We start from the raw sequence: 13,529 nt of genomic DNA on the forward strand, positions 1-13,529 counted from the left end.
TTTACGACAATCGTCGTCTTTGTAAACCATTCCCGCCAATTGTTATCTTGCTCTACTTTCTGTGTATAAAAGAAGAAACAATATAGATGTAGTTCAGTTGAATTTGTAAAACCACACCTATTACGCGTCATTATTTCTCTCCGATCACAGCCCCGTAGTTCGCCGGCGTTTTTTCAGATTTTCACGGAAACATATGGTCCTGTCGAGCCGGATCGCGGATATTCTCGCCGTGAAACGCCGTATCGATCAGTTTGTATCGCGAGTGTAGGCCTCGTCGCCCGCCAATAAGGCCATTAGTGGAACTGCCTATCCGTGATACAGTGATCGAAAAACTCTCTGTGAGACTTAAAGTGCCCAAGTGAACTATTGTACGATGGAGAAATTAGTCCGTGAACGAAAATCCCTTGATCCTCGGATCAAACGTATATCCGATGTGGTGGCCAAATTGAAGCCAGAAACGGCTGAAGAAACCGAGATTCAAACGGAGCTAGAAGTGCTCGGTGATATTTGGGCCGCTTATGGTACAGTGCACAAAAGAATTCTAGACGCTAGTGGTGATGATGCTGCATACAATGATGCTATCGAGCAATACAGTGCAATTTCGAAAGTGTATATATCACCCTGAAAAATCGACTATTAAAAGTGCTAAGAGTGATAAAAGATCGTGATGGCAGTAGAGAAGAGCGATCGAACAGTGCGGTGATAAATCAACTCGCACAGCAGCAAGCCGAGTTAATTCGGTTGATGTCAGATCGAATGTCCGTCGGCGCGAGTACATCTTCTGCTGCTTTAAGTGCTGTACCTGCCATACCGTTGTCGGATCTAAAACTACCGCGCATGAATTTGCCCGTGTTCAGTGGAAACTATCTCGAGTGGCAATCTTTCATCGATCTGTTTCGTAGCATGGTTGATCAGAACCCTTCCCTAAGAGATAGCCAAAAATTATACTTTCTCAAAACCAATCTCTCCGGTGAAGCGGCGTCGCTCATTTCGCATCTCAAAATTGAGGATGCAAATTACGCTCCTGCTCTGGAAAAGCTAAAGTCACGCTACGATAAACCACTAGAGATAGCCCACAAGCACATCGAACGCTTTCTGAATCAACCATCGATGACATCACCGTCTGCTGATGGATTGCGCTCTCTACATGATGTCTCTGATGAAGTCGTTCGCGCTCTACAAGCTATGCAGAGAGAGGATCGTGACACGTGGCTACTCTTCATCCTCATCGAAAAGCTCGACCATGAAACCAAACAGCTCTGGTACCAAAGAGTTGCTGATATGCCCGAAACAGCCGTAACCCTAAAGGCATTCCTTTCGTTCATCGACTCCCGCAGTTTTGCTTTGCAATCTTCACAGCCCGTCAAGCAACGAGCCGTTGCTACCTACAAGCCTCATATGAAGCCATCGTATAGGGGAGCAACAACATTCGTTGCCACGAACGTGTATCCGAACTGCGACGTGTGTAACAGATCGCCCCATCCACTCTATCAGTGTGGAAAATTCATTCATATGAACTCAGAGGAAAGACTTTCTGCGGTTAGGGAACAAAGGTTGTGTCGCAACTGTTTAAAGCAGCATCTCGGGGAACCATGCAAATCAGGAAATTGTCGGAAATGTGGCCAATTCCACCACACCTTGCTGCATGCTGCTCTTGTGTCCCCCATCGAACAACAAGCTGAATCAACATCGTATGAAGCTCGACCCAGCGATGGTGCGGCCGCTCACTCATTGATTTCGGCTCTTGATTCCACTGCTAATTTCGACGCATCTAACGTGCTACTCGCCACCGTTTCCATTGATGTCTTAGATAAGCAAGGGCGGCCGCATACCTGTCGCGCCGTCTTGGATTGCGCGTCTCAAGTAAGTTTCATCAGTGAAAGTTTGTGTAGAAAACTAAATCTGGATTTGATGGAGGCCGATATGGATCTAGAAGGTATCTCGTCAACTCCCGCTCATGTAGATAAATGCGTCGAAATAGTTGTAGCATCCCGTTGCTCAGACTATCGAACCACAGTTCCGTGTATGGTGCTTGAGAAAATCACTAAAACGCTTCCAGTGAAAGCAGCGAATATCGACGGTTGGCGCATCCCAACAGAGATCAATCTGGCCGATCCCCTCTTCCACCTTCCTGGTAAAATACACGTTCTGCTTGGCATTGAACTCTTTTTCCAGCTGTTAGAGCCTGGAAAAATTTCTCTAAGCCCTGACGACAATCTTCCAACGTTGCACAACACCAAACTAGGGTGGGTTGTTGCTGGTCGCGTTCGTGATACCAATGTAGCACCGAACACATCGTCTCCAACGTGTTTGTTGGCTACTGCCGATAATAGCCTGGATCAGCAATTACGTCGTTTCTGGGAGTTGGAGGAGTATTCGAAAACGGCACCGCATCTCAGTGAAGAAGAAAAGCAGTGTGAAGATCACTTCTACAAGCACACTATTCGAAACGCTTCTGGAAAATATACTGTCCGTTTACCTTTCTTGCACTCTCCAAGTCAACTAGGCGATTCGAAACAAATGGCCGAGAAACGTCTGAGTCACATTGAAAGGAAACTGAATCGGAATCCCTATCTCAAGCAAGAGTACCATTCGTTTCTCAAGGAATACTGTGAGCTGGGGCATATGACACTAACTGAAAGCCCTGCACCGAAAAATACAGTCTACTTACCTCATCATTGTGTTGTAAAGGAGGATAGTTCAACAACAAAATGTCGCGTCGTCTTCGATGCCTCCGCGAAAACCACCAGCGGAAAATCTCTCAATGATGTGCTGATGACTGGGCCCGTTTTGCAGGACTCTATCGTTAATATTCTCCTACGTTTTCGGTTCCCAGCAGTGGTGGTTGCTGGTGACATAAAGCAGATGTATCGCATGGTGGAGGTACATGAAACGGATCGTGATTTCCAACGTATTCTATGGCGATTTTCCTGTGACGAGCCGGTGAAAGAATATCGTCTCAACACGGTTACCTACGGAACAAAGAGCGCTTCATATTTAGCGACTAAATGTGTCCAGCAGCTGTTGGAATCCCATAGAGAGCAGTTTCCGGCAGCGGTTGCAAAGGCAGAAAAGAGCACTTACGTTGACGATGTCCTCACTGGTGCTGACACGGATGACGAAGCAATAATTTTGCGACAGCAGTTAACAACCATATTCGCCGCCGGTGGTTTCCACCTGCGGAAGTGGGCGTCTAATAGTCCAGCGGTTCTCAATGGCATCCCAGCAGAAGATCGAGAAGTGAAACTACCAATCGAGCTCAACGACACGCGCACCATCAAGGCCCTCGGCATCCACTGGCAGCCGTGCACCGACGCATTCCAGTTTGTGCAAAATCTTTCCGATCTTCAATATTTGCAGGTACCGCGACGAGTAATCGGCATGCAAGGTGCGTGCCGTATCTCTCTGCACGGCTACAGTGATGCCTCCGAGCGAGCCATGGGTGCGTGCGTGTATATTGAAACCGTGGACAAGTACAACAACGCATCATCACACCTATTATGTGCAAAATCGAAAACAGCACCTATCGGGAATGGACGAACAACACTACCTCGTTTGGAGCTATGCGCGGCGGTGATACTAGCACGACTGATGGCGAATGTTATGGCTGCAACATCTATTTCTTTCCACGAAGTACGCGCACACTCAGACTCGACAGTGGCACTATCGTGGATATATGGCGGTGCGTCGCGGTGGAAGACCTTCGTCGCCAATCGAGTGGCTGAGATCACTACTCATCTACCTGCAATCAACTGGCAGCACGTCGACACTCATAAAAACCCAGCAGATTTGATCTCTCGCGGAGCGGTACCTGAGCAAATGATTAGCAACTCTCTTTGGTGGCATGGACCGGCTTGGGGAAAATCAACCAACCTTCACCCAACAAACTCTATCGCCGCTCTCGACATTACGCAACAACGACAAGTAGAAAGAGAGCAACGGTCGGTTGCAATAACCTACCTAGCTGTTTATGAAAACCCTTTCCTCGACGTGATGCTTACCAGATACTACCCGAATCTCCAACTACTTCTACGCATTACAGCTCGTATGCTACGCTTCTGTCACCGTGAATATCGATCGACAAAGCGTCTGACACCACTGGAAATTGCCAATGCCATGCGAGTATATCTACATCACGTTCAGAATCAGCATTACAATAAAGAGATCCACCAACTGGGGCAGAGGCGAGAGGTAAACCGCTCCAGCCCCCTACACCAGCTAAAACCGTTTCTGGATGAAAATCATCTTCTCAGGGTGGGCGGTAGGCTACAACTATCGGAATTGTCGTACGATATGATGCACCCTATCTTGCTTCCTCATAATTCAACGCTTACCGCTCTCATCCTTCATCTCGAGCATCATGAGCAACTGCACTGCGGTCCACAATCGCTCCTGGCAGCTGTGCGACGACGTTTTTGGATTGTTCGCGGTACAAGCGCCGCCAGAAAAGTGTGCAGAGCTTGCGTCGAATGTGTACGTGCGAAACCAGCCCCTCTACATCAACTAATGGGTCAACTACCTACGGATCGTCTGAAGCCGAATCCACCATTCTCCATTACAGGCATTGATTATGCCGGCCCAATTAATATTATCAGCCGCCGGGTGCGAGGTGTGGCAGCTAGCAAGGGATACATCGCATTGTTCATCTGTTTTTCGACTCGAGCAGTACATCTCGAGGCAGTGTCCGACCTGAGCACGTCCGCATTTATTGCTGCCTTTACTCGCTTCTGCTGCCGATATGGTCGACCGAATAAGCTTTATTCAGACAATGCGACGAATCTTCGGGGAGCAGCTAAGAAATTTCGTGAGCTCTATGAAATGATCAATACAACTATAAATGCCGCCGAAGTGGCCGACTACTTCACCAACAAAGGTATTGAGTGGCTGTTTATCCCAGCACGCTCGCCTCATCACGGCGGACTTTGGGAAGCTGGTGTGAAAGTTGCCAAGGGATTGCTAAGCAAACTGGGAGATGAAGCTCATTTCACATTCGAAGAGCTGAGTACTGTTCTAGCGCAAGTGGCAGCCTGCATGAACTCTCGTCCGATTGCTCCACTCTCTGATGACCCTAACGAACTTCAACCTCTCACGGCAGCACACTTTCTCATCGGTAGACCGCTAAATATTGTACCTGAGATAAACCAGTTGGAACGTCGCATTGGATCTTTAAACAGGTGGGAATACGTACAGCGGCTATCTCAAGAATTTCGAGTTCGTTGGCAGTCTGACTACGTGCTAGCTCTTCAACGTATGACTAAGTGGCAGCGTTCGGCACCAAATGTTTCGGTCGGAGATTTTGTTCTACTCGTCGCAGATAATGAGAAGCCCAAGCAGTGGCCATTGGGCCGTATTGTGGAAGTTTTTCCAGGAGTGGACGGTTGCGTTAGAGTGGTTTCCATTAGAACTACAAACGGTATCACCAGAAGAGATGTTCGACGAATCCGAAGACTCCCATTGGACGACGACGAATATGTTGCTGGTTGCAACGGTGCTGAAATTCCCCGAGGTAATTTGGTGGGCGGTTTATGTTGTAGCGGAATATGAGGATGCCACAACTTCCTATCTGTGTAACAATAAGTTGCACCTTCAATCAAATTTCTAATGAATTTCTGTCTCTCACCTTTACGACAATCGTCGTCTTTGTAAACCATTCCCGCCAATTGTTATCTTGCTCTACTTTCTGTGTATAAAAGAAGAAACAATATAGATGTAGTTCAGTTGTAATTTGTAAAACCACACCTATTACGCGTCATTATTTCTCTCCGATCACAGCCCCGTAGTTCGCCGGCGTTTTTTCAGATTTTCACGGAAACACATCACTTAAATCGATTGTGAGACAAAAGATCGAAGGTCAAAAGGTCGAAGGACAAAGGTTCAAAAGGTCGAAGGGGTAAAAGGTCGAAACAAAAAATCTGATTCAAAAGGTCGAAGGACAAATCATCATCATCATCATATCTCAGCAATACAAAATAGTGATTTAGAGCGAAAACAAAAATTTGGGCATTATAGGTTTTTTTAAATCTTTATGCTGAGGGGTAAGTGAACTCTAAAGAATAGCGTCTATATTAATATAAAGCATAACTCGTAAAAACAGCTTATTTTATTTATTTTATTTATTATTAGATCTTTAACTTAAAGTTGTACAGTTAAAAACTCATACTAAATGGACAATCCTTTGCCTGTATGTGGACTTACTTATGTCAAAATCATAAACGACACTGGTTTCGTTGAATACACGACATGGTTCATTGAAGCTGTAGTTGGTGCGACGGGTGGGTGCCAAAAAAGCGAGTATTGACGTAGACGTCGTTGGGGAGCATGGAAGTTCAATTGGCTTAGGAGAGCGCTGCATTCAATATCCCCGTTCAGCAGTCCAAACACAAAGAGCCGTTGTAGTAGTTTTCTCCTCGATTCGAGGGAAATAAGCCGGCACCTTTCTTCATAGGGCGGGAGGTTGATGAAGTCATTTCAGCGCGGCATACGTAGAGCGTATCTAATGAAATTTCTCTTGGATAGCTTCTATTCTACCGTTTTGTACGTCGTGGTAGGCTGCCCATACAACAACATCATATTCAAGGTGGCTACGAACTATGCCACAATATATAGATTTGAGCGCATAAACATCCTGGAAAGCGTTTGTATTCCTTTTTCACAAAGCCTACACACTTAAAATAAATCACCGAATTCGGTAAAATTTTACCGAAATCTCAACAGCAGAACTGTTGGGTAAATAATTTTACTGATTTTCGTTTATTTTGACAGTTGAACAATGGGAAAAATCGCAAAAAATCTGTAAAATAATTACCGAACAGATCTGCTGTTGAGATTTCGGTAAAATTTACCGAATACTGTAAAATGAGTTAAGTGTGCAGCTGGCGTAGGATTTTGCTGAGACCAGTCTACTACTTCCAGGTCCTTAACTGTGGAAACTCGGAGGAGATTGTTGTTTCCCATTGAATAGTCAACGTACAAGGAATCGCCCACGCGGGTGAAGGAGATAACACTGCATTTGAATATGTTAACTTCCATGTCATTCAAAGTGCACCAGTGCAAAAGATAGTCAATATCTTGCTAGAGTGCACAACAGTCGGGATAAGATTCAATTGCGGAATATTTTCAGATCGTCGGCAAACATAAGTATCGACGATTTCAGACGGGTAGAGAGGTCGTTGACAAACAGGATGGAGATCCAAGGTGGTTTCCCTGAGGAACCCCCGACGGTATTTTAAAGCTGGGAGAATTGACTCCGTTGATACTAATGAAGGCAGTGCGATCGGTTAAATAGGACAGCCATTGTGTAACCAAGTCCGGTAATCCCTTCTTCTTCTTCTTCTTATTGGTATTACATCCCCACACTGGGACAGAGCCGCCTCGCAGCTTAGTGTTCATCAAGCACTTCCACAGTTTTTAACTGCGAGGTTTCTAAGCCAAGTTACCATTTTTGCATTCGTATATCATGAGGCTAACACGAAGTTTCTTTTATGCCTAGGGAAGTCGAGACAATTTCCAATCCGAAAATTGTCTAGACCGGCAGCGGAAATCGAACCCAGTCACCCTCAGCATGGTCTTGCTTTGTAGCTGTGCGTTTTACCACATTTCAATTTGTCGACAGCGAGCAGATGAGGATCTCAGTCGAACGCCTTGCTACAATCCACGTAGATGTAATCAACTTGACGTTTTTTATCGATTGATTAATCAGTGAGTTGACAAACTCCATGAGGTTAGTCGTAGTAGATCGTTTCCGCATAAATCCGTGTTGATGTTCGGTAATCATTGGATGCACTGCGTGGTACATAACTTCGTATACCATCTTCCAGGTAGGCAGCTCAGAATGGTGATGCCACGATAATTCTCCACATTATGTATATTTCCTGTCTTGTGTATTGGAATAATGGATGCGACTTTCCATGCTGAAGGGAACACACTACTATTGAGGGAACAGTTGAAGATGATTTAGACCGGCGATGCAAAAGGTGCAGCAAATTGCTTGATAAACGATGGTGGCAGACGATCGGAGCCAGGGTCTTTCGAAGCATCTACGTTTGGAAGAACTTTCTGAACTTCATCAACAGAAACATTCAATAGCGGCAAATGGACATTTTAAGACATTGTACCTACACTTCCAATCCCGATGTACATCGGGTGAATGAGCAGGGGGGACATTTGAGAACACATGGAGATCACCTAACCAAGAAACGGAAAACCACGTCGGTAAATTATTCTCCGACATCACGAACGTCCGCACTTACCGCAGTGCGAATATTGAATCTGACCACTACCTCGTTGCAGTATGCGAGCAGATGCGCTCAAAACTCTCGACGGTGTACAACACATGTCGAAGTCGGGCGCCGCGGCTTAACATTGGGTGGCTACAAGACGGTAGACTAGCCCAAGGATACGCGCAGCAGCTGGAAGTGGCACTCCCAACGGAAAAGCAGCTATAGCTGCCTATAGGCGCAGCGTTTCTTGAAGATGACTGGACTTGGCACGGTGCTTCCGGATCAGAGAAACGGCTGGTATGACGGCGAATGTGAGCAGTTAGTGGAGGAGAAGAATGCAGCATGGGCGAGATTGCTGCAACACCGTACGAGGGCAAGCGAGGCACGATATAATCGGGCGCAGAACAGACAAAACTCGATTTTCCGGAAGAAAAAGGGCCAGCAGAAAGATCGACACCATGAAGAGACGGAGCAACTGTACCGCGCTAATAACACACGGAAGTTCTATGAGAAGTTGAACCGTTCACGTCAGGGCCACGTACGTGTCACAGCCTGATATGTGTAAGGACCTAAACGGGAACCTTCTTACGAACGAGCGTGAGGTGATCCAAAGGTGGCGGCAGCACTACGAAGCACACCTGAATGACGATGTGGCAGACGATGGCGGTGTGTTGATGGACCAGGGAGAGCGGGCAGAACACAATTTTACCGGCTCCGGATCTCCAGGAAATCCAGGAGGAGATTGGGCGGTTGAAGAACAACAAAGCCCCTGGGGTTGACCAACTACCAAGAGAGCTATTTAAACACGGTGAAGAAGCACTGGCTAGAGCGTTGCACTGGGTCATTACCAAGATTTGGGAGGAGGAAGTTTTGCCACAGGAGTGGATGGAAGGTGTCGTGTGTCCCATCTACAAACAGGGCGATAAGCTGGATTGTAACTACTACCGCGCAATCACATTGCTGAACGCCGCCTACAAGGCACTCTCCCAAATTGTATGCCGTCGACTAGCACCAATTGCAAGGGAGCTCGTGGGGCAGTACCAGGCGGGTTTTATGGACGAACGCTCCACCACGGACCAGGTGTTCGCCATTCGCCAAGTACTGCAGAAATGCCGCTAATACAACGTACCAACACATCATCTATTCATCGACTTCAAAGCCGTATATGATACAATCGATCGGGACCAGCTATGGCAGCTAATGCATGAACACGGATTTCCGGATAAACTGACACGGTTGATCAAACCGAGATGGATCGGGTGATGTGCGTAGTTTGTGTTTTAGTGGCAGAGGGTTACGGTAAGGTGATGGTCTTTCGTGTCTGCTATTCAACATCGCTTTGGAAGGGGTAATACGAAGCGCCGGGATTAACACGAGTGGTACAATTTTCAATAAGTCCGTCCAGCTATTTGGTTTCACAGACGACATAGATATTATGGCACGTAACTTTGAGAAGATGGAGGAAGCCTACATCAGACTGAAGAGGGAAGCTAAGCGGATCGGACTAGTCATCAACACGTCGAAGACGAAGTACATGATAGGAAGAGGTTCGAGAGTTCGACAATGTGAGCCACCCACCACGAGTTTGCATTGGTGGTGACGAAATCGAGGTGGTAGAAGAATTTGTGAAATAATGACTGCCGAAAATGATACCAGCAGAGCTGACGCATAGTGTCTGGAAATCGTACGTATTTTAGACTCCGCAAGATGATCCGATCGAATAGAGTTCGCCGCCGTACCTAACTGACAATCTACAAAACGCTCATTAGACCGGTAGTCCTCTACGGACACGAGACCTGGACGATGCTTGTGGAGGGCCAACGCGCACTTGGAGTTTTCGAAAGGAAAGTGCTGCGTACCATCTATGGTGGGGTGCAGATGGCGGACGGTACGTGGAGGAGGCGAATGAACCACGAGTTGCATGAGCTGCTGGAAGAACCATCCATCGTTCACACCGCGAAAATCGGACGACTGGGTTGGGCCGGGCACGTAGCTAGAATGTCGGACAATAACCTGGTGAAAATGGTCCTCAACAACGATCCGACGGGCGCAAGGCGAGGTGCGCAGCGGGCAAGGTGGATCAATCAAGTGGAAAATGACTTGCGGACCCTCCGTAGACTGTGCCATGGACCATGGACCGAGCCGAATAGAGAAGACTCTTATATACCGCACAGGCCACTTCGGCCTTAGTCTGAATAAATAAATAATAAATTATTGAGCGTTGGAAACGAAGGTGTATTAAGAAATTAAGGATGAACAAAGTCGATGACAGTCGAGCTGTGGAACACTGGATGAGGTTAAGAAGGCCCTGAACGAGCTAAACAACAGTAAAGCTGTTGGGATGGATGAAATCCCATTTGAGCTTCTCAAACTTGGAAGTGAGCTTCGTCAATCGATCCACCACTTTTATTTCGCATCCACATTTTTTGATGAACTTATATGCCCGACTATCAGACAGAGCACAAACTAGCGTGAGCCGAATACGGTGAAATTATCATTGCAAAGAACACGGCGAACACAATAAGCCATTAGGTCGAACGACAAGCAACAAGTGGGAAGTGAGATCGGAGATGTGAGAAGTGAGAAGTAAGATAAGAAAAGTGAGAAATGACAAGTGAGAAGTGAGATTTGAGAAGTAAGAAGTGAGAAGCGAGCAGTGAGGAACAAGAATTATGAAGTGAGACTTGAAAAGTGAGAAGTGAGCAGTGAGAAGTAAGAAGTTAGAAATGATACGTGAGTAGTAAGAAGTGAGAAGAGAGAAACGAGAATTACGAAGTGATATTTGAGAAGTTAGAAGTAACAAGTGAGTAGTGAAGAGTGAGACTAGAAGAGTGAGAAGTGAGAAATGAGAAGTGAGAAATGAGAAATTAAAACTGAGAAATGGGAAATGAGCAATAAGAAGTGTGAAATTAGAGTGATAAGTGGGAAGTGTGAAGTGAGGAATGAGGAGTGAGAATTGGGAAGTAAGGAATAAGAAGTGATATATGATAACTAGGAAGTTAGATATGAGAATTGAGAGGAAGGATGAGTAAACCAAGACGGAAGCATGGGCATGAGCACGATGACCGTGAAATAAATTCATAAATTATAAAAAATGGGATTTGCTCTAATATTCTAAATGGTCGATAACGGCGCTGGCCACGTCCTCATGGTCTTTCGGGAATGGAAAGGAATTGATGGTACAATCACTCACCCACTACAAGCCTAGAACATCTCTGCACTCGCCACGAGTTCATGCGGAGTTTTATTGGAATCTGGGAATTAAGTTCTATAGCAAAGGTTCGTCTTGGTTAACGGGTTGCCAAAGGGAATCTGAAAATCGATTTTGAATTGACACCCTGCACCAAGCCTGTTAGATGAGTGAAGTAAGACGAAAGAAGGAAAAACGAAGAAGACAGAAGGAAAAAGGAAGAATGGAAGAAGTGATAAGGAATAAGGAAGAATGAAAGAATGATCAAGGATGTATGAAGAAGAAAAAAGGAAGTAGAAAAACGAAAAGAAAAAGGAAGATGTGAGAGTCAAGAGGAAAGACTGGAGATGGAAGAATGAAAAAGAAAAAAGGACGAAGAAAGATGAAAGAAGAAAAAAAGGAGAAGAAGGAAGAAAGTAGTAAGAAAAGAGAAGAATGAAGAAAGAAGGAAGATTGGAGAAGCAATAAGAAATAATGAAAAGGAAGAAGAAGGAATTGAGAACGAAGTACGAAGAAGGAAGAAAAAGAAAGCAAGAAGGAATAAGTAAGAAGGAAGAAAGAAGAAGGCAAAAGTATGAAGGAAGAAAGTGAAAGAAGAGAGAAGTGAGTGAGGAAAAATGAAAATTAGAAATGGATGAATAGAAAACGCAAGAAAAAGGAATAAATGTAAAAGAATAAACAGTTAGAGGATGGAAGGAAAAAAGATAGAGGAAGTGAGAAAGAGGAAAGAAGAAGGAAACAGAAAGAAGTAAAAAGGAAGAACTGACTTCTTCCTTATCATACCCCATTTTTCACATCTAATGGCCTGACCGTTCGGCCTAATGGTCTGATACCCTCCAGCAGCCCTTACTTTCTACCGATAAATGTGCAAAAACGATCCATGAAAAATGAAAAAAGGTTTTTGCCTTTCTCGTATAACAATGTTGTACCGTAAGGCTATTATTTCACTCCAAAATCGAACTTTTTATAGAAGTCTCGGAGACCCATGATGTTATATACCAATCGACTCAGCTCGTCAAACTGAACAAATGTCTGTCTGTCCGTGTGTATACGTGTGTGCACACGAAAACCGAAAAACATTAGCCACTTTTTCATATAGTAATTCTTAACCGATTTTCTCGCAACAAGTTGCATTTGACGGGGGACAAACCCTAGTTGATCACTATTGAATTTCATAACGATTGCGCATTCTAAAAAAATCTAAATATTAAGATAGTTATGAAATATAGTAATTAAGTTATAGCCTGCCATAAAATGCCTTGAAGTATCAACGCCCCCACAAATCTTAGGTACCAAAACCAACCTATTTTGTACATTTTGGGGCCCCCACATACTGTCGGCCCCGGGGCCCCCTTCTATTCGGGCTCTTCTATTCGATTTTGTACAAGACTTTAGTACAACAATTGCAACGCAAGCTTTGATTGCATGCAAGTTATGACGCATAACGCCATAACGTTTCTGCAGCTTTCTGGTATAATAAAAAATCTCGCATTAAACGCGTACGCCAATAATACTTGACTTAGTGATTTTAAAATTAATATGTATAACAAATTATTCAGCATTTCAACGAATTTCCCGATAATGCATTTCACTGTTTGATTGGGTTGTTTAATAATGCACGAGAAAGACACAATCACTGCTAGGTGGATCAATCTGGGTTTTCAAATAGCACCTAATTGTTCCATAAAACGCTTTCATAAATCCATGGCAAGTTCGCTGAGCATAGTGTAATGGGGGCATAGAAGACTTGAAATTAATAACTGAGGAAATGCTAATAGAATACTTGATGATAAGTTGAAAAGCAGGCCAAGTTCCAGTTGGAATGTAGATTCATAAAAATCCATCAAAATACAATATTGGAGCTAGTTGGGAGTATTTGATTAGATTATTCTTATGAGCATTAATAACAACAACAGCATATTTTGTTTGCAGGCTGCTTTTTCTTTTTTTTCTTTTTTAAACTTTATGTGTTTTTTTAATTCTAGGATTTTCCAGATTGCTCTAATTATAACACATTTTAGATAATCGACATAATTTGATGTAAAACTGTTATCATTATGATAACTGAGGAATGCATATTGAAAGCATTGACATCAAATTTTGTTCTCAATGTAATCTCA

General features: G+C 44.5%; 1 protein-coding gene across 1 annotated transcript in view; it reads left to right on the top strand.

Annotated features, from left to right (window-relative positions):
- The first annotated feature begins 373 nt into the window (after window positions 1–373).
- The window catches only part of LOC134206632 (uncharacterized), a 28,735-nt gene continuing 15,579 nt past the window's right edge, over window positions 374–13,529 (top strand). The window contains exons 1-2 of the mRNA XM_062682360.1: window positions 374–521; window positions 644–5,174. Of these exons, the coding sequence (XP_062538344.1) occupies window positions 374–521; window positions 644–5,174 (4,679 nt within the window). The remainder of the gene's footprint in view (window positions 522–643; window positions 5,175–13,529) is intronic.

The sequence above is a fragment of the Armigeres subalbatus genome, chromosome 1, assembly GCF_024139115.2.
Source record: "Armigeres subalbatus isolate Guangzhou_Male chromosome 1, GZ_Asu_2, whole genome shotgun sequence".
NCBI lineage: Eukaryota > Metazoa > Arthropoda > Insecta > Diptera > Culicidae > Armigeres > Armigeres subalbatus.